Below are 21,996 nucleotides of genomic sequence, written 5' to 3' on the forward strand. Positions count from 1 at the left end.
AAAGATTTATTTTATTATTGGAAAGACAGATCTACAGAGAGAAAGATCTTCCATCCATTGGTTAACTCCCTAAGTGGCCATAACAACTAGAGCTGAGCCAATCCGAAGCCAGGAGCCATAAGCTTATTCAGGGTCTCCCACACAGGTGCAGGGTCCCAAGGCTTTGGGCCATCATTAATTGCTTTCCCATGCAACAGGCAAGGAGCTGGATGGGAAGCAGAGCTGCTGGGCACAAATCAGTACCTGTATGGGATCCTGGCACATGGAAGATGAGGACTTTAGCTACTAGGCTACCATGCTGGGTCCAGAAATGATGATTTCTTATCACTGTTTTCTTTTCAAGAAGATAATGCAGCATCAAATACATATGAAGAATTCAAGAGATGTATTTATTTAACTTCTGCATGTACATGACTCATTATTCACTCCTAATGTGTTGAAGTAATGTTATGCTATTTAGAGATATAGAAAATTCTACTATGATTGTTTGTACATTCTTTGGCAAATCACTAAATTGAATAGAATCCTCTTACTAATGATGATGCTTAACATGTATGTACAAAAGATGAGTTACTATGTGTGAGGATATTGGCTTTATTTTTATTATATGTATTCAACCATTAATATCACATTTTTAAAAGATTTATTTATTTTTTTACTAGAAAGATAGATCAGATTTACAGAGGGAAGGAGATGCAGAAAGAACGATTTTCCATCCATTGATTCTCTCCCCAGATGGCTGCAACAGCCAGAACTGACCCAATCTGAAGTCAAGAAATAGGAGCTTCTTCTGAGTCTCCCACGCAGGTCCAGGGTCCCGTGGGCCATCCTCTACTGTTTTCCCAGGCCATAAACAGGGCGCTGGATGGGAAGTGCATCAGTCAGGACACCAACTAGTACCCATATGGAATCCTTGCTCTTGCAAGGAGATGATTGAGCCATTGAGTTATCATGCCAGGTCATGGATGTCATATTTTTATATTAAGCAATAAAGCAGTACCCTGAAGTGGAAGATAAATTTACATTAATAAATTTAATTGCATTTGTGCTTCAAAGGGCGTTATTAAGAATGTGAAAGGTGGTTTACAGAAAGAGAAAAAGGATTTCTAAATCATCCATCTTAAAGTGATTTAATGTACAGAGTATACAAAAAACTCTTTCAGCACTATGGAAAGAAAAATGTTCAGGTATTGAAGGGCGTAGGACTTAAATAAATACTTTTCCAAAGAAGGTAAAGCAAATAGCCAATAAGAACATGAAAATATTTATCAACATCATTAGTGAAATTCAAAATAAAGTCATGGTTAAATACTGGTAATCACTTACCAGGATGCCTAAGGCTAAGGAAATAAGTAGACCATAGCAAGTGTTGGCAAGGTGTGGAACTTAGGGGCACTTGTACGTTGCTGGTAGAAATATAAGTTGGTTTCTGCCACTGTAGAAAGTATTTGGCCATTTCTCAGGCAGTTAGATTTCCATGTAACCCAACAATTTCACTTCTAGGTAGATGCCTGTGGAATATAAAAAGATATGCCCATGGAGAAACTTAGATTTAAAGCAGCAGTATTCATAATAATTTAGAGGCAGAAAAACAAACAAGCAAACATTTATCAGTAGAAGAATGGGTAAACCAATTGAAATTATACCTACAATGAAACAGCTACTCTCAAAAGAGGTTGGAAGGCCTGGTGCATTAGTCTAGTGGCTAAAGTCCTTGCCTTGTATGCGCTGGGATCCCATGTGGGTGCCAGTTTGTGTCCCAGATATTCCAATTCCATCAAGCTCCCTGCTTGTGGCCTGGGAAAGTAGCAGAGGATGGCCCAAAGCCTTGGGACCCTGCAACCAATGTGGGAGATCTGGAGGAAGCTCCTGGATCAGCTCAGCTCTGGCTGTTGCAACCACTTGGGGAGCAAACCAGTGGATGGAAGATCTTTCCCTCTGTCTCTTCCCTCTGTCAATCTGTGTTTGTAATACAAATAAACAAATCTTTAAAAAAAGAAAAAAATCCTAGGAAAAGGTTAGTTGGAAATACTGACTTACTGGGCCTGGTGCAGTGGCGTAGCAGTTAAAGTCCTGGCCTTGCACGTGCTAGTATCCCGTATGTGCACTGGTTCTAATCCTGACAGCTCCGTTTCCCATCCAGCTCCCTGCTTGTGGCCTGGCAAAGCAGTAGAGGACGGCCCAAAGCCTTGGGACCCTACACCCACGTGGAAGATTCAGAAGAAGTTCCTGGCCCTGGCTTTGGATCAGCTCAGCTCTGGCCCTTGTGGTTGCTTTGGGATTGAATTATGGGACAGAAAATCTCCCTCTCTGTCTCTCCTCCTCTCTGTGTATCTGACTTTCCAATGAGAAATAAATAAATCCGTAAGAACAAAATGAAACAAAACACCCAAAAAACTGACTTACTAAATGATTCGTTTTATATTGCATATTCAGTACAGGCAGAGGCATTGAGACAGAACACAGATTGGCTGCCAAGGATGATCATGTTTTAAATACAGAATGTTCAGATGAGAAAGTTTTGAAAATATGGAGGATGTAATTACATGCACTGTGGATGCACTCCCTACCCCTTGATTGTATGGTAAATACATTAGAATAGTTTCATCTCAATGAGGAAAAACCTGGTAACACAGTTTAACTTTTAGAAAGCACTAGAATCTTAACATTCATAATGATTATTAAAGCTTGATATATTCTGCATTGTTTACATATTCACACAGGCCTGCCTATATTTTTGTGACTTTAATATATTAATGATTATACAGAATAATTGATATCCTTTGTAATTTAACTGTTTAACTTACAAATTTTAAACAGTGATTGCATAAAAGCAGCTCACTGATTTTCCCAGACTGATAGGGGCTTATGATAGAGTTTAAAGGGTTAGGACTATCTGTGAGTCTAGCTTGTTCAGGATGCATCAGGGGTACTCCAGTACTCAAGGTTCAGCTAGAGGATATGAGTCAGTATCAACTTTTTCATATCATAAGTTCTCTGCATTTACCTCCTGTATCTGTTATTGAAAGTGTCAGAATGAAACACAGTATTAATGTCGAGTTTGACCTTATTTTCAGTTAAATTAAATTCAGTAACTACCATTGCATCACTGGAGAGAGGGAGGCTTGTCTCATTGCACGTGAGCATATACACACACTCCTTGGAGGGAACATGGGGACCCTACTTTGGTGAAATTATATGAATAGTTATTTGATCTCATCGTCCTTATAAGCTTTACTTCTTTTCAAAATGATGAAATTCCAAGGATGAGAAGCAAAATGTGCATGGAGGTAATTTCTGCTGTGTTCTTCAAAATCCAGATATCACATTGAAACAGCACTCCTTAATTTTGGTTTCTTAAAATTTGTATTTCTTCTTCAAAATTAAATAGTTTCACATGTTTGAAGGAGCATCTGCATTTTGATACAGGGTTTTACTTTATCATGTTTCTCCATTGTTTCAGGTGCTTCTGACATTTTTTTTTTTTAAACAAAATCTATCATATAAACAGCCTTTATTTAGAGAAAAAAGAAAGAACAGATATTGTGTGTATTTGTGTGGAGGTGTGCGTTTTAACTGAGATGTTATTTAATTCCACCTTTTGTTTGGTTCTCTTGGCATTTTAATATACATTAGGCATATTACTGTGGTATTTGCACGGTGTCTTTGGAGCACTTTGCATGCTAAGAAACAAATATGAAAATCAATACCATTCTCATTCTCCTGATAAAAATAAATATTGTCTACTCTTAAAATTACTTTGACCAATTAAGCACAACCTTTGCTGCCATTACTATTTCCTTTGACTGTTGCTATATTCCTGGGTTTTCCTGTAGTGCAGAAAATACTAATTGCACTCAATGTCAGTGATTTCTGTAGTCTGATGACTCTTTGGAAGCAAGTGCTGGCTGGATGTTTGTGAGATTTCCACAATGAATGCTGGGGTGGGAGGAATTATGTGTAGGGTGGAATGAGGAAATATATCAGAATGACTGCTCTGTGGCTCCTCCTTAGTGAGGCCCCTTCTGCAAGCATTTTATATGGACACTTGGAACGTTAGCGGATTTCACAGCTGCAATGTTTAGTAGAAATAAACCCAAGGAGCCATCTGCCCTCCCACGCTGCTGCCTTTCAATTCCCCAGCAACTTCCCAGTAGCCAGCTGCCACAGAAACGATTGGAAAAGCAGGATTCAGTGGACTGTAATGATTGTTATTCTCTGGGAAAGTAGGTCTCTAATTTGGCTGAGAGATAAAGGATATTGGATGCACTTGATTCATCTGAGTGTATCAATAATATCCAACTTCTACCATTAACTTACTTGTTAGGATTTGATGGGGAAGGTGTTTTGTGTTCCTAGGGATGAACCAGGTGAAAATGAATTCAGAGGTTTAGTCCTTGGCTTGGGAGTGGCGAACAGAGAATTTGTGTGTGGGAATGTTGTCAGATTTTATCTTGTGTGCTACAAATAATGTGGGTTGCTCATCTGAGCCTTGTCAATAAATCCTGTGAATAGATTGGCCCACTACCTGCCCTGAGTGTTTTCATGCTTCATTAAAGCTGGTTCCCTTTCACCCTGTCCCGTACTGAGCTTAGGGTTATGTTTAGCTATGTGGAAGTTTCAGGTTTCTAGAAACTCCAATGAGGAGCACAGAACCTCACAGCTCACCATTTGAGCTGCCTTTTTTTTTTTTTTAAAAATGTAGTTAACACATTATACAGACAAATAAATAGAGCTATGTATAAAGTGAGATTCCAAGAAGAGAATTAGAATAGGAAAACTCATTGAAATAATTTACTTTTAGCCCACGATTTGTACTGTAATGTAACTGTGAATTTACTTTTTTTTGGAATATATATTCTTCTAGACACATTAGCTGATAGCCTACTTTGATAATTACCTTGTTATATATTTCTTATATAGCTATCATTTTTAAAAAATGTTTGTATTACTACAATGAAGTGCTTGAGGTTGAGTGCTTGTTGAATAAAAAAGGAAAAGGGAGGCGTATTTACCTGTTCTGGAAATTAAAGGTCAAATCACAGCATTTTATCTGGCAGTAACCCTGTCACCTCTTAAGGATGGTAGGACAGTGAGCATGCCTGTGAAAGGAAGGATCACATTGTGAGACAGGAAGTCAACGAGTGGTGAGATGTCACTAATAGCCCCCGTGTAGGCTCTGCTTCGTAAAGGATCCCTTCCACCTCAACATTGCCACACTGAGTCCCAGGTCTCCAACACATGAACCCCTGAAGGACAAGCCACGTTCAAACCACAGCAGTTCTTACCTCCGTTCCTTCCAAGCATGGTGATTTTATCAGCATGGTGTGTCAGCAGTGATTTTGTAAAGTTATTGTTTCTTTAAACAATTTGGTTTAATGCATTTTAACCTAGCTTATAAATGTCATAGGAAAAAAAATGAACCTAAAGTTTGAACTGGATAACTAAGCATACCTTTATAGGTTGAAGGGGAAAGTTCAATGCATATCTAGATTCCTGTATCATTTAAAACAAAACATCCTCCCAACTCTTCCTATTTCAGAGGATTTCTCTTTGTTCAGCTCTGAATTCTTAACTACAAGTTATTTTAAATACATTCTGAATTCTCTTCACCATGATTTAAAATCTAGAAGTCCATGAAAATAAAAGTTTTTATTAGTTTGTGGTAAAACAACAAAACCAAAGCTAAACAAAACCAAAACTCAAATGAGGTTGTTTATTCTACATAATGTGAATAATACTCAGTCTCCACTTCTCTTTGTCTTCTTCCTCTTTCCTCTCTTTGTCCAAATATATGTGCCATTTTTCCTTTCTGTTGCCCTAGAAACTAGGTTATAAACAATATGTGGCTATGCAACATTATATCCCTCCAAAATTAGAAAAATTCCAAATTCCAATTCTTAATGCTGTGCATCTGTCTTTTGTGATATTTCCTCCTCATGACCCACAATTCTTCTCTGGTTACACTGCTTCTGCAAGCTCTTTCTGTATTGTTCTTTGACTTTTCCTTTCTCAGAACATTTCCCTTTTGATGCAGATTTTCCTTGGGTAAGAGCCAGTAACAATCTGTTTTACATGTGTACTCCATTTTGTTTATCCATTCATCCCTTGATGGACCCTTGGGTTGCGTCCACCTTTTGATGATTTTGAAAATGCAGCCATGAACACAGGTGAATATCTGTTTGTATCCCTCCTTGAAATTCTTTTGAATGTACCCAGGAATCACTGTAGATACTTTACCCATCATTTGTACTTCCTGGGGTGTCGAGGGTATATGTCACACTGTATCATTGGAAATAGCCACCCCTAGTGGATCCTTCCCAGACTGGGACTGCAGAAAAAAAGAGTATCATTCTCTAGTTCAAAATTGGATTGGATAGGGGCTAATGTCGGAATATCGAGACTTCAGCCATGGTATCAATCATAGGCAAATGCCTGCAAACCACCTAGAGAAAATGACAGGTAAGATTATAAACTAAAGAAACAGGAGTGATAATTTAAAAGAGGCGTGGGTGTAAATGACTTTAGCCAGAGAACAAGTGTCTTCGAATTGGCTGTCATCGAAAAATAAAACAATCCATCTGTCATATGACCAAGACATCCTACTCTGGGAATATACCCAAAGGAAAATGACATTGTCTCTAACTCCATATTTTTGGTAGTTCAACTCATGACTGCAACCAATAACTGCATACAGAAAATATAGTGTCAATATATGCTGGAATACTACTCAGCCACAAGAATGAAATACTGTCTGTTTGCAAAATAGTGTATTCAGCTAGAGACCATTATGCTTAGTGAAATAAGCCAGATCCAAACTGATAAGTAATTATGTATGTTTTCTTTGGTTCATACTAGCTAGCATATAGACTACCAAAAAAAAACCTCCTTCGTTTATAGAAGTGAAATTGATGTTTTATGGTTTGATTATTGTTTATAACCCTTATTTATATTCCCTGAAGAACAGTAGTCTTTCTACTTTTTACTTGTATACTGTTGATATAAATTAGCCTTAAAATTATAAAAAAATTGTGATTATAAAAAATTGGAACTACACTATCACAAAAAATTAAAAGAAAATAAGAAAGGAATGAAGAAGGAGAAATTAAGGGAAGTATCCTTCTATGCTTATATCCATGAACTATAGAAATCTATTTTTATTACTAAATACAATGTAAAATATAGCTTGAAAGTTGAACCATATGCTGCATTTATTTCATAACCCCCCAGTAATGGAATTAAATAGTTTCAGAGATATGACATTTATGAGTAAAATGTCTTAGACCCAGTTGTTGTGAGATCGTCATCATCCTTAGCGTGTTATTAAAATCTTTGCTGTTTATCTTGCCAATGAAGTTTTCTCTTCAGTTCTCTTCCACATATTGCTCACAAAACACTGCTCCCTGTATTTCCATCCTTAACACGCAGTTCCCGTCATCTGTGGGGGAAATGTAACTCTACCACATGGCATCACGTCCTTTTCCTAGCTTTTTAGTCGAAATACCTTCACTAACCACACTCAACCACAGGACTTACAAATATCCTGTCACTTATTCATCTGAACCTTAGTTTCTTTGTACCTTTGCTGGATTAATTTAAGAAAAGGGGTTTAAAAAAATACCCAGTGGTGCTGGTGTTATTGAGAAAACAATATTTTATCTCTTACATATTTCTCCTTCAGTGTTATAGTGCTTTAAAAGGACTTTCAAATTATTTAGTTACTTAATAAGTAGCAAGGGCGAGAATGAGAGCGAGAGCTCACTTGCTGCCTCATTTCACCAATACCTGTACCAGACCCCAACAGGGCATCCACACCAGGAGCCAGGAACCTCCTCCAGATTTTCCACCTGGGCATCAGGAGCTCAATTACTTGTTCTGTCTTCTGCTGCTTCCCAAGGTCTGCGTTAGTGGAAATCTGAAGTCAGGAGCAGAGCTGGGTATTGCTCCCAAGCATTCTAATATGGGCATTTTACTGGTATCTTAGCTAGTAGGTCAGACACCACTCCTAAAATGAATATATTTGGTGTATTGTAGGATTGTTAAATCACTAGCTATTTAGTTAAGATATATCTGGCTAATAATACAAGTATAATAATAGGAGCTATTAAAAACTATGAAACACTTAACAGACCTTCATATTTGCTTGCTTTCATAACTTTTGTGCCTTTATACATATATAATATTTCATTTTAATAGGCAATACTTTTGCATATATGATAGTTTCTTTTTTTTTTAAGATTTATTCATTTTATTACAGCCAGATATACACAGAGGAAGAGAGACAGAGAGGAAGATCTTCCGTCCAATGATTCACTCCCCAAGTGAGCCGCAACAGGCCGGTGCGCGCCAATCCGAAGCCGGGAACCTGGAACCTCTTCCGGGTCTCCCACATGGGTGCAGTGTCCCAATGCATTGGGCTGCCCTCAACTGCTTTCCCAGGCCACAAGCAGGGAGCTGGATGGGAAGTGGAGCTGCCGGGATTAGAACCGGCGCCCATATGGGATCCCGGGGCTTTCAAGGCGAGGACTTTAGCCGCTAGGCCACGCTGCCGGGCCCGCATATATGATAGTTTCAAGTGAAAGATCTGATGATTGCATATTTGGAATAGAATTAGTGCCACAAGTCCTAACTGCATTAATTTCCTATTCTATATAGATGATCACAAGTTTAGCAGCCTAAAACAACATCCAGTTAGTATCTCACCATTCCATAAATTAGAAGTCCATATGAGTCCACCTGGGAGTCTCTGCTCAGGATCTCAGAAGAGCAAAATGAAAGTGGCAGCCTGCGGAAGATTTTCTGATTCAGTTTCTTCACAGACTTCAGTTGTGTGCTGCTGTAGGTCTTTGCTTCTTGCAGGCTGGGACTACATGTCACTGTCAGCTCCTTGAGGCCACTCTCTAATCTTTGTCCATGACCTCTTTTATTTTCAAAACCAGCAATACAGCACCACATCCTTATGCCGTATCTTTCTGACTCCCTCTACTTCTGTCAGATGGAAAGAACTTTCTGCTTCTAAACATCTAACCTCAGTAGGCCTGGCTTACTTGAATCCTTATTTTAAGGTCAGATGATTAGAGATTTAATTATATCTGAAGTCCATTTTGCCACGTTACTTTAAAAGCATAGGGATGCTTTCACGTCGTATTCACATGGAAGGGAATTCTATAATAATGTGGGTCATTAGATTATTCCTTGGATTCTATCTGATAGATTAATAATGAAGCGCTGTTTCCTGTAGAAGACCCCTGGATCAGTGAGTCCATGGAAAGAGTGAAGGGGGGAAACAGCCTTTTGGGTCCCTGGATGAAAAACAAGTACTGAATTTTACATGTGGATTGTAGTAAGGAAAATTCTGAGTCTTGGTGTTTTCCTTGCACAGGGACCATGCTAATCTCTGTATCATTCCAAGTTTAGTATGTGTGCTGCCAAAGTGAGCACAGCCGTGGTGTTTTCAAAATACATGCTGGTATTCCTGCTGCAGCTGTGGTCACCTGCTGGTTTATGAAGCAGATCTCTACCATGTCCCCTTATTACCGTCATATCCGTCCCCTCCCCCCAAAAGAAAGGACTTTACATGTAATTTCATCCTTCGTCCTGCACTTTATTAAGGAGGCTGTGCTTCCACTTTCTGCATTTCCAACAATTTTCCTCTTCCCTAGAAAAATTCTATTTCAATTGAGCAAGATATTGACTTAATTAAATGAATTGGCACCAGAAGTGATTAGATGACAGACTCAAATATCTTAAGAATATTGCCTCCAATCAGTCATTTAGCTTTCTATTAAAAACATGAAGGGTAGACAACTACTTTTGTCATATTTTAAGATTAAAAATTAGTATTCTTTTATAAAAAATACTGAGTGACCTTTTTCAGTAAGACTTAGAAATAATGAAATATTTTTGCCCGTATATGATAGATAGCTATCAACAATAATGTTTTGCACATTACAATGCTGAACTTTAAAATGCTTTTCTATAAAAATCTACCTCTTAAATTGGTTGTAATGTTATTTTTATTTATTTATTCATTTATGTATTTTAGTTATTTTTCCACTGAAAATTTTGTAAGCTTAGTGTTTATCTTTCCTCCCTGTTTTCAAAAATATTTACTTTTAGTATGAGATAAAATATTGAAGTTTAGTCATAGCAGATTCTTTTAGGATGCGATTAGGAATAGCATATTTAATAAGTAAATGCATTATTAAAGAAGCCTATAATATTTGTTAGAACTTAATCTATTGTTTGTGATCTTTACACATCATAGTCACTTTAGACCTCTATGTTTCTATTTTTTCCTTTCCTTCCCCTTGCCAGCCCTACATTCTCCCTTCCTGGAGGTCAGCAGTCAGAATTAGATGTGAGGGTTGAAGGTGGCCCAGCTGATAAATCCCAGAGTTGCTCTGAATGTGCTGGAGGCAGTGGCAGAGCCAAGGTGAAGGTCACGGTGGCCAGGGACTTTTTAAAAAATGCATTCCAAATGCCCTTAAGGTATGGAAGGTTGATATGAAGCCAATTGTGAGTTTGTTATCTTACGAAAGCTGTTATGTTGTACAAAAGGAGCCAAGTCTGACAGTGTTTTACAGCTTTATTTTTATATTCAGATGTATTTAAGAATGAAGTATCTTTATGGCTTATTTAATATTTTCAGATTTATTCTCTTTTTCTACCCTGCTATTGCTTCCTCAGTAGCTAATTTTGATCCCTCCAGTACCCCTGTTCCTGGTCAGAATCCCCATCAGTAAGATGCAGTAAGTGTGAAAGGTTTTTGTTAGAAAGGATGCATTAGGTCGATCTCCATACAGTTCATGAGCAAGGCTGTGAGCTTCATGTGTGACTGAGATAAATGATAAATCTTGCAACAGACCTGATCCTCAGTTTTCCTAATACATGGCATCTGATTGTAATTATCAGCTTTTTTTCAAAGCTGATTTTATTAATTTGAATACCAAGTTGATAGTGAGGTATTTTCTAACCTATTGTTAGAGTTTTTTTTAAATGTATGGTTTTTTTTTTCTTTAAAAATTGATTTGTTTATTTGAATGTCACAGTTAGAGAGAGATATGAAGAGAAAAAGAGAGATATATCTTCTATCCACTGGTTCATTCCCCAGTTGGCTGCCATGACAGTGAGCTTGGAGCAGCTAGGCAGGTGGTTAACAGTACCAGGAGCTTCTTCCAGGTCTCCTTCATGGGTAACAGGTGCCCAGGCACATGGATCATCCTCTTTTGTTTTCCCAGGCTGTTATAGGGAGCTGGGTCGAAGTGGAACACCTGGGATACCAACTGGCACCCTTATAGGTAGCTAGAATTGCAGATGGTGGGTTTACTCACTGTGCCACAACATGCACACACCCTTAATCACTGCATAATATTGAAGTAATGTCAGTTAGAAAATACCACCTAGGGCCTGGCGGTGTGGCCTAGCAGTTAAAGTCCTCGCCTTGAACACTCTGGGATCCCATATGGGCACCGGTTCTAATCCTGGTAGCTCCACTTCCCATACAGCTCCCTGCTTGTGGCCTGGGAAAGCAATGGAGGGCGGCCCAAAGCTTTGGGACCCTGCACCCGCGCAGAAGACCCGGAAGAGGTTCTTGGTTCCCGGCTTCGGATTGGCGCAGCACCAGCTGTTGCAGTCACTTGGGAAGTGAATCATAGGATGGAAAATCTTCCTCTCTGTCTCTCCTCTCTGTTTTATCTGACTTTATAATAAAAATAAATAAATCTTTAAAAAAAAAAGAAAATATCACCTAATGTGGAAAATTCCAATACATTTACAGTAGTACTCTATTTTGACAACATGCTGATTTACAGTATTTCTTTTTAATCTTCCTGCTTTGGTGTCTTCTTTACGTACAGAAACTGCAAAATGGTTTGTGCTGGCCTCTTGCTGTGGACTCTTTTGGAAATACTTTCCTGCATTTGAATTTAATCTCCACTCATCTGCTGATGATTCTTAAACCCTTGCCTCACTACTCTGATCTCTTCCTAGAACTTGGCAGACAGAATTGGCTGTCTGTAAATTTGGCTTATATTTAAATAGAAATTTTCTGTCCTTTCATTATTCAGTACCTTTGTGTGGGTAACATGCCGTAGAAGCCACATATTTTAAAAGAAAGAGGTACACATTGCATTCAAGGTGTGTGTTGTAGAAACCTCACAGATTCTAGTTCTTAGGGAGGTACAATTACCAAATATTGAAAGTAGCACAGCCTACCTCTCTCTCTTTCTGTTTTTCTGTTTCATACAATTTCTTTCCATCCCTGATTTTTGTGACCCACTGCTCTCTATTTTCTTCACTCTCTCCCTTTCTATTCTTCCTATCTCTATGCTCCTATATTCTTTTTATTTTTACATATATTCTACTTCATAGTTCACAGGGAAAGAGATGGCAGGGTCCACAGGCCAGCAGCACACATGTTCAGAGACACTTGCTATCTCCAGTTCCGGCTTCTTGGAACATTAGGTATCACATGGCAGCATAGCTGTGGGCGAGACAGGTGCCACCGTGGGCCTCTGAATGCTACTCTTCCTCATGTTGTCTTTTCCTGTGCTGGAGGAATGTTCATGAGCATGCTTCAGCAGGAACTTCTGTGCCATCTTGGTGAGCACTGGAGTTTTATCACTGTCCCCTTGCACTGCCCAACAGGAGAAGGGCAATATTCACTGTGTTCATTTCATTCATACTTTTGTGGAGTCTTGCTTGTACCAGGCTCATGTAATTCATACTTGCCAAACAGTTTAGCATCATCTGGGGAAGTGGCCTGGAATCTGAGAAAGCACATAAGAAACACAAATCACTAATGTGGCAAGTGCCTTGATGTAAAGAAGCTGAGACAGAGAGCAAGGCAAGAGAGGAGAGAAATCTACTCTCTCTATATAACTCTGCCATTCAAATAAGTAAATAAGGAAGGGGGAGGGAGGAAGGAAGAGTAGGAGGAAGGGAGGGATGGAGGGAAGAAAGGAGGGGAAGAGAGAAAGGAAGACAAACCTGAGAATTTATACTAATGCCTGACACGTGAGATGTAGCTCACAGGGAAGGACAGTTTTGTAGAAAGAAAAAGAATCTATGAGCAAAGAAAAGATGACGAGAGAAAGCAGGCATTTGCCTCATAAAGATAAAAACTAAAAGTAATTTTAAGTACATTTTAAAAAAATAGAACTCGTAAGTCAAAAGGTTTTGATTTAATCCCAAGGGTAGCTGCAAAACACACACACACACACACACACACACACAAAACAAACAAACAAAAAACCCCAAGCTGATGATGTCATAGTCCATTAAGTATTATAACCCCATTTTTAGTTTATGCCAGACTCTGTTCTGGGATACTGAAGAACATTAGAGATAAATCAGATATAAAATTCTACTCTGATCTTCATTATAAACTGGCCTGAAAGCAAGGCAGGTTGAGAAGACTCCAGTCTCAGCTAGGAGGGACTTGGGATCTTGAAGGGCCCTACACCCAGTGGCCTCAGGTAGATCACAGAACCAGAACCCAGGAGGTTCGTTACAGAGCCAGCAAGGGGCTGAGTGAAAGCCTTTGTCATGTGCAGGAAGTGCTGTTTCATAACACAGTGTTCACTGTGTGTCAGATCCTCTGGCCACCTTTCAGACAGTGCTCAATTTCATCCTGCCATGTAGGAATTAATATCCCCATTACACAGGTGAGGAAACTGAGGCAGAAAATGTGTTAGAAAACTAACTTTCCAAACATGCCTATATAACCAGTAAAGGTAGAATCTGTTAGATGAGAATGGAGCTCACAGGCAAGAGTGATTTGTGCACAGGGCAGTCTAATGCCATACACAGTTTTGAATCAGTGCAAAGTCATCTCTGTTTTTTTTTTTTTATCAAGATGTTAGTTTTTCCAAACTCTTTATGATTGCTTTCATACTATTATTCATTACTGAATAGTTTAGGATTAGAACAAGCTGAGTCAGAATTATGTTAATAAAATAATAGAAAATGTGATGTACTTACTTGTGAGCATTTTATAGAATGAATATTTTCCATGGGATAGATACTAATGTGGTTTTCTTTTTGCATCTACTTTGTGAAAGGAAATGGTTTTGTTAACTTTCAATATTACTTAACTAATGTGAGTAGTCTTCAAAAAGTTCATGGAGACATATATCATGAAATAAATATGCATGGATTTCAAATTTTTATGCCAAGATAAGTTTATGTTTTAGATTCATTTTCCATGATATTTTAAACAAGATTTATGTATTTATTAGAAAGAGTTACAGGACAGAGAGATTGAGAGATCTCACATTCATTGTTTCAATCCCTAGATGTCTATAAAGAGTGTGGCTGGACCAGGTGGAAGGCAGGAAGCAGGAGCTTCTTCCAGCTGTGCACTTGAATAACTGGATAGCATATTTCACTGCTTTTCCTAGGCTGTGATCAAGGAACTGGATGGAAGTGTAGCAGCTGGGAGTTAAACCAGTGCCCATATGGGTTGCAGGCATTGTAGGTGGCAGTTCTACCACAATGCCGGCCCCTCCATGAACCTTGTGAAACCTCTCATGTGACTGTACAGCTCTCCTTGTAATGTTCAGACTGATACAGGGAAGGGTAGGCGTGTGGTCACACAATATTCCTGATGAAATCTGGTGACAGTAAATTCTAGTTATCATTGAACTCACTTTGGGAAGCAGGAGTTCTTCTGAAATGAGAAGTTCAATTAAATGATTGGCAAACCTTCAGTTAGTATCAGGAAGTAATATTGGTTTGGTTCTTGCCCAATACAGCTTATCCAAGTTGCAAAGGATCTTGCCATAAATCTTTCTTGTATTTTTGCTGTTCCTCCTTAGTCACTGCTTTTACAATAGGATTCCTCTAACCATTTAAATATGCCCCTGAGGGCTGGGCATTTAGCCTAACAGTAAAGATGCCCCACCCTATGTCAAATACCTGGATTTGATACTTGACTGTATCTCTAGTCTCCAGATTCCCATCCATGCAGACCTTGGGAAAGTGATAGAAATTGAGTGAGTCCACAACTCATGGAAGACACCTGAGTTAAGGTGTCTGCATTGGGTTTTGACTGGAGCCCAGCCCCACCCCAATCATTATCAGCAATTGGAAAGTAAACCAGCAAATCTATAGATTTGTCTCTCAAATCTATACAGACTTCTGAAGTGAATTCCACAACTTTGATGACATATTTAAAAGGATGTTTTGCATTGAGAGTGATTTAATGTCATAAATATTAAGGAGTGCCTACTCTGGACAGAAAATAACAAATTCAGTTGAATAGAGAAAATTTAATATAAAAAATGTATTAGTGCAATAGTTGAACATGAAGGATTGACTCGTGAGAAGTGAAGAGAACTCTGGACAGTTTAGGACTGACACAAAGAAAGAACCATGCCCATCCCTACAGCTGAGACAGCCTGAGCAGGGAAGTGCTTCCCTGAGATCAGAGCTCCCAAACTTGCAGCCAGGATACTGGTTGCTGGGAGCAGAGGAGCTACTGTGGTGGGGCTTTTAGTGTGCCCTCTTGGGCACCAGGGAAAGTTGTCCAGAAAGTACTGTGTTACACAGTTGCCCCACATGTGTAACCACTAGGCAACTGCTGGCTGTGCTGTGGAGCTGTCCTGAGCCTTGCACTGGGAAGCCTTCCACTGTTGTGGAACACATATAAACCAAGAAGGAAGAGACTTTGCTCTGCTCCATCTTCCCAGCTCCCTCTATCCACAAGATTTAACAGTGCTTCAGCAGTCAGAAGGAAAATAGTTAAAGAGCTGTTATCTTTTTCCATGCATCAAGCAGAAAAGGTTGAATTGGCAAATAAGAGACAATAATACCATGATACCTGGGACATATGGGAATCCTTATCCACTGTTAAAATTTTAATCAAAGGTGTCCAAAAGCTGTTTTTATGCCCTTATTATAAAAAAAGTCAATTTACTGTTATGAGTGTGGTTTACAGGCTTGTCAGTGATAACATTTTAAGAAACTGGCTGACTTTTACCTCTCCGTATGCACGTTTGTTCTTCAAGCAGTTCATTGAAACAAAACCATGTTTGTTATTTTCAAATTTCCTGTAACTAACTGTCTTAGAAGAGATTGCTAAGAAAACCAAGTGCATAATTTTTTGTTAGAATGGGATATTTTTAGTCTTGGAGTAGACATAGCTAATGTGTTCTTGCCAGTATTATAACAAATTAGTTTTCAGATGTTTCTTGCCTCTGTCCCACCATTAGATTTTAAGGAAGCTCCAAGGGGACTGTGGTCTTGCTCTTTCTGTCAACTATACATTGGCAGCATCTGCCACACTGCAGGGCACACAATAGATACTACAGCAGATTGCCTATCTGTGCTCAAGTGAAAATAGGTTACAACAAGTGGAGTTTGGAGGCTATAAGAAATATAAGAAATACAAGGAACAGATATGTTTGTGTAAGATATCAGGTGTACATTAGGTGTAGAATAAAACATGAATGCATAAAATACATAAGAGAAGGTATACAGCCATCTGCATTAAAGTGCAGTGATTTCTTTCTAAAAATTCTCAAAACATTTAAAAAATATAATACAACTCATGGAAAACTTGTGAGAAGAAAATGCCCATGGTGATGCCATGTTCAAAGAACAGTTTCATAAAAAGACAATGCGTTTTACAGGTGACACAATTACCAGTTCTGGAATGCAGCCATTTTCTGGAACCAGAAATCTTATCATCTTATGTTTGAGACACTTACTGTCATTCCTGGGAGAAAAGATTTTCTTGATCTTGTTGCCAGCTTTGTTGAAGATTGATCAGTCTTGGTAGAAAAGAAAAGCTTAGAAGAATAACATGCTTATGGGTTTTAGATGTGAAAGAGGTTGATTTATGAATGTAGAAATGTTACAATGTAAAAATATGGCTAAGGGACTGGAGACTAAAATTATGCCTGAGGTTTAACTGGTAGTCCTTTATGGTTCAGGATGTAGAGTACTCTACAATTACAGCTTAGATGCTGTAAAGGAAGGATTTGGAAATAGACAAAAAATAAGAATGGAATAGTCTTAATCTTTAAATGTGCCTGTCTATTCACCTATCTAAAGATATAGTGATGTATGATTATCTTGTTCCTGTTAAATGATTTTGATATAGTCTTAATACTGTAAGTAAAAGCTACTTATCTTTCTTCTTATCTAATAGTGGAATTATTTCTCATTGGTGAGAAGGAAATACATGTAACCTTTATTTTTTTATTTATTTATCAAATTTTTTCCCTTTAATATTTTTGCTGAGAAGGAAATAACATTTAATACAATATGAATAATGCAAAATAATAACTGACATATGCTAATGAAAAATGTGATTAATTCATACTTTTTGAAATTTTATTATCCATATGGTATGGCATTTTATGAAGGCTCTTAACTATTTGTGATTTGCTTTCTGGTACATTGATTCTATTTCTCCATTTTATACTTGTCCCTTTTAACTTTACATTGAACTTCCCAGTACCATTATGTTGTACAGTTGGGAGGATGGCAAAGAGGTAAAGGATTTGTCCCCCGTTCTAATAGCACAAGACTTGAAAGTAGAAGGATTGAATGGTAAATGGACCATAAAAATTATAACAACAAAAGCCTGCAGGGTGTGCTTTTGTGAGGAAGGTGGTATCCAAAACATCTTTATTTTTTGTTTGCATTGTGCATCTACATTATATATTGATAACAGAAACATTTTAGGCCCGGGAACCGAAGCCAAGCACTGTGGATTCTCTGCTGTGTGTGAGCTGGAACACTAGGGGACAGCACTAAAATATTCCATAGTTGTTTGTTATTGATCACTTGCATACTGTATAATCAGTGGGAAATTTTACTGTTAAAGACTATTGAATATCCTGTTGATTTCAGTGAATGAAAAAAGGCACAAAGAGGAAGAGAGGCTTCTCAAGTTCACAATTTCAGTCTTTATGAGAGGGTAATTTGAATAATTTAGCAAAAGCTTCTAGGCTGGCTTTTAGTTACAAGAAGGTAATAAGGTATGATAACTGAAAGGATTACAGTTCTTCTGCGGAGAACACTTTGACTGTCTTTTGTTGGAGTAAATATCTCGCTTGAATTTTTGCTCCTAATCTTATTTTCCAGGCACTTTGGAACGACATGAAACAGGGGAGAAAGCAAGAATTATTCTTAACTGTTGTGATGACTCTCAACTTCTAAAGCGAGAGTCTGTACTTGGTGCTTCCTCAGAGGCACATAAGCACAAAAGTGTAGAACAAAGATCATCGGCTTCCTACCAGCTTGGCCCAATACCTTGCCCTGGTCTGCAGGTGGAGTCTTCATGCCAGGTAAGCTGCAAACTGCTGTTCACAAAGAACATTATCAAATGGAGTAAAAATGAGTAAGCCTTCATGAATATGCAGTACTGTTGTACAAAAGCAAGAGCACAGGGCCACTGTCTCTGTGAGGTGACCTTGTATCAGGATAACTGTTTGAATGACTGTTATATTGGTTATGGCCTTGTTTTTGAATGAAATACTCATTTTTAAACTAACTCCTGAATTGCAGGTGACTTTCAAGGGGGTGGGTGAATAAATTATATTTTGCAATGTGTATTCTTTTTTTTTCAGTTGAGAGTATTTTACTTCCTGTAGAAATGCTTAAGGCAAATAAATCAAAAGGTATCTGAAATACTAGATTGTAACATGGTATTCTAAGCCTTAGGTGTTGCATAGTGATGGAGTTTATGTTTATTCTTACAAATCAAGTCCATGAACTTTGCAGAAATTTGGACGAGTTTTTATTATTTTTCACTTATAAATCAGACGCATTAATTCCATCTTGACTTTTTGAAGAGATTCTTTTCCTTTCTTTTGGCTTTATACTTTCAAGTTATCACCTTAGCATATTATTATGCTAGTACCATTTTATGTATACATTCAATGTGTTTATAATTAATATATATAAGTTATCTTTTAATGACTGCATCATATAGTTGATTGTGCTTATATGTGTTTATATGTAAGTATATAAGTGGTATTGTGAAGATTTAAAAAATGTCATTCATTAGTAAAGATTTTATATGACTTATTTTACCTCATAGACCCATGTGTAGTTCTGGAAGTTAAAAAAAAAGTATGTGGTCATCAAGAAAATCCAATTGGCTGATGAAGCTGTGCCTCAGCGTATCTGAGGGGAACAGCATGCCAGCATATAACTCTGAGCAGGTTTGAGACCTGATATGGACTAATTTATCAGTGACTCTACAATCTGCCTGTCTATAGACCTGAGTAACACTAACCAAACACTTTATATATGAATATATAAATTAAAACAAAAATTCTTTAATTTACAGTAATATAGCTGGAATCATATCCATTGCTCAGTTGTTGACAGGTGAAACACAAATTTTATCACGTTTTCTTGATGGACACAGCGTCATAGCCAGAGGAAATGCATTTTTTGAGCTCTGAGTGTGGATAAAGTAAGCTTTTTCAATCCATCAGTCTTTGGCTTGCTGCACAAGGTTGATCTTTGAAAATTATTACATTTTGATTTTCCCTTTGGTAAGACTCCATATAGATACCTACTTCTATTCATACCTCCATCCTTCAGATATTAAAGTCAGTCATTACGGGATTGACTGGTTTTTCCCATTTAGTTAATGATTTTAAACATAACTGTAGACACACTGAAATATTTATGTCACAACTGAAGAGAAGGCATGGCATTGAATCATAGTTACATAGTTACATAAAACAGAGTGGGAGTAAATAAAGTCCAGGGAATGGAGCCCAGAAGATTGCCAATCGTTCTCACCTTGATGTGCCTTTGTAGCCATCTCTTCAGAACAGAGTGTGCATCTTCTGGTGGAAACTGGAGGCTAGAACAGTGCACCTCAGCAGCCTACAGCCTCTAGGAGCTGATAAGGCCCATGCGGAAAACCACGGAGCCACCTGTTAGGTGATGATAAAAGTAGACTCAGATTTAATTTTCTTGTATAATTGTGCTTGTTTCTTGAATTCAGAAAGCAAAGGAATGCTGTTTTTATTTTCCCATGGGAGGCTGATTTTGACCTTATTTTCAGCCTGTGGGCCTTTATCTGAAGGACTGTAATTGCTAACTTTCATTCTTTAACTTCTGTCATTATTGAATTTAGTTAACTGGAGGTATAGCTTGTACATTGTATACCTACATACATTTGTTCTTTAAGTGCTGCATCCTCTAAGAGTATAATTGTTGAGATTATTTTGGCCTTCTTTAATTAATACATTTCTTAAATATGGAAATTCAAGAACTTTTAAAAGTTCACCATTCTTCCTATTAATATTACATACTTTTTTTAAATGCGTTTTTATTAGAAAAGAATCAGTTGTAAGATTAGAATTACACTCTTTTTGTAGTTAGGAAAAATAAAAGCCAGTAAATCTATAAAATTTAGCACCATGCAAGATACAGTACATATTTAAAACATATTTAAAGATACGTATGTGTGTGTATTTTAGTGACACGCAGGGATGTATTCACTAACCATGGAGAAAATTGTTTAAATAGAAGAGTAGCATGTGATATCTGTGCGGTGAGGTATTTCTATTAGGCAATGTTTGGACTTTATTAGAATTCAGTAGCCACTTTTTTTTCTTGCATTTGAAGAGTACACATAGATTTGGTGAGGGGCTTAAAAGGGAGTGAGAAAGACAATAAAAGATTTCTGAAAATGGGTTTGATTTGAACTACTAGAGGAGTTGAATTTGTGCAGCCAGACAAAGAAAAATCTTTAGGGTAGGGAGGAGGGTCAGAGTCTTAAAGGATTTAAAGGAATACAATATCATATTAGTGATGGGGAACTGCTTTCCTTAGATTCAGCTGAGGATAAAACAAGATAGAACCTGTTTAAATCGTAGTGGGAGGAATTTAGCTTCAAAGTAGGGAATAAACAACCTCATGAAAATCATCTGTACAAGGCAAAAATGTTTATAGCGTCATCATATTTTAAGGAGAAAAAGAACTAGTTCAGCTATGTTTGGATTGGTTTTAAATTCTTTTTCTACATCTCCTTTTTGTGTAAAGGAAGAAAAGGATAAGCAGAATTATTTTTAATTGCCATAGTTAAGGTTCTTTTCAGTGGCCTGACAATGCCCTTTTTGAAAAACCTGAATTTTCGTAAAGGGGTCTTCCAGTAGTTCTCTATAGTCACTTATTTTGTACTGCAGAGTCTAATATGGTAGCCACATGCAGCCATTGAATGTTTGAGTCGTATTTAAACCACATATTAAAGTGATTATATATTGGATATGTAGAGATAAATAAAGCAAATTATTAAAATCAGTTCCACCTGATTTTATTTTGGTTACTAGATTTTCACTCGGAAATTTAAAATTATAAACATGGTTCACATTTCATTTGTATTAGGCAACAGTAAACTAGACCAGGCGAAAGTAACCTCCTTTGTGAAGAACCAGATGGTAAATATTTACACGTTGCAGGCCACGTCTTTACTGTCAAAGTCATATAACGTTACTGTTGGAGCCACAAAGGCAACGACAGAGAATTTTTCAGTATGTGTGGCTAGGTTCTAGCAAAACATTATTTCCAAAAAGCAGCAGCAAGCCATACTTAATAACAATTAGCTGTATTTTAGCCAGTTTAGTATCTAAATAATCTTAACAGAACTTGGAGACCATGAGATACTAGAAGGGACTGGCATAAGCGGTACCGCCTCCTCTTTTCCCTCCACAATGGATTTTAACTGTATTTCTTCAGCACCATGTGGAATGTAGTTCAAAGGAATGGACCAAGTCTGTTCCCTGACAGAAACCAGGAAATCATATGTGTTTTTGGAAAATTACTGTTGGAAAAATAAACATGTAAGTCATATATTTCAATCCAATTGAGATTTTTAGAATTGGAATTTTCTTTTAATAACACCCTTAACCTCATTTGCTTCATTATCTAATTCTAACGTAAAATATGAATTATTTTGCATTTAGCTATATTTCAGTTGAGGTTCGTATAAATATAAATCTACGTTCTTTTCATCATTAG

The 21,996-nt window shown here is 37.6% G+C and overlaps 1 protein-coding gene and 1 non-coding gene across 4 annotated transcripts in view; one reads left to right on the forward strand and one right to left on the reverse strand.

The window, feature by feature from the left end:
* WDR72 (WD repeat domain 72) overlaps positions 1 to 21,996 on the forward strand; it is a 225,371-nt gene that overhangs the window by 68,274 nt on the left and 135,101 nt on the right. For all 3 annotated transcript variants that reach the window (XM_058665341.1, XM_058665339.1, XM_058665340.1), the window contains one exon: positions 18,097 to 18,299. In XM_058665341.1, the coding sequence (XP_058521324.1) occupies positions 18,097 to 18,299 (203 nt within the window). The remainder of the gene's footprint in view (positions 1 to 18,096; positions 18,300 to 21,996) is intronic.
* LOC118759310 (U6 spliceosomal RNA) lies at positions 9,338 to 9,441 on the reverse strand. Its single transcript, XR_004996109.2, has one exon. It is a non-coding gene; the product is annotated as a U6 spliceosomal RNA (small nuclear RNA).

This window comes from Ochotona princeps, chromosome 6 (genome assembly GCF_030435755.1).
Source record: "Ochotona princeps isolate mOchPri1 chromosome 6, mOchPri1.hap1, whole genome shotgun sequence".
In the NCBI taxonomy this organism is placed as follows: Eukaryota; Metazoa; Chordata; class Mammalia; order Lagomorpha; family Ochotonidae; genus Ochotona; species Ochotona princeps.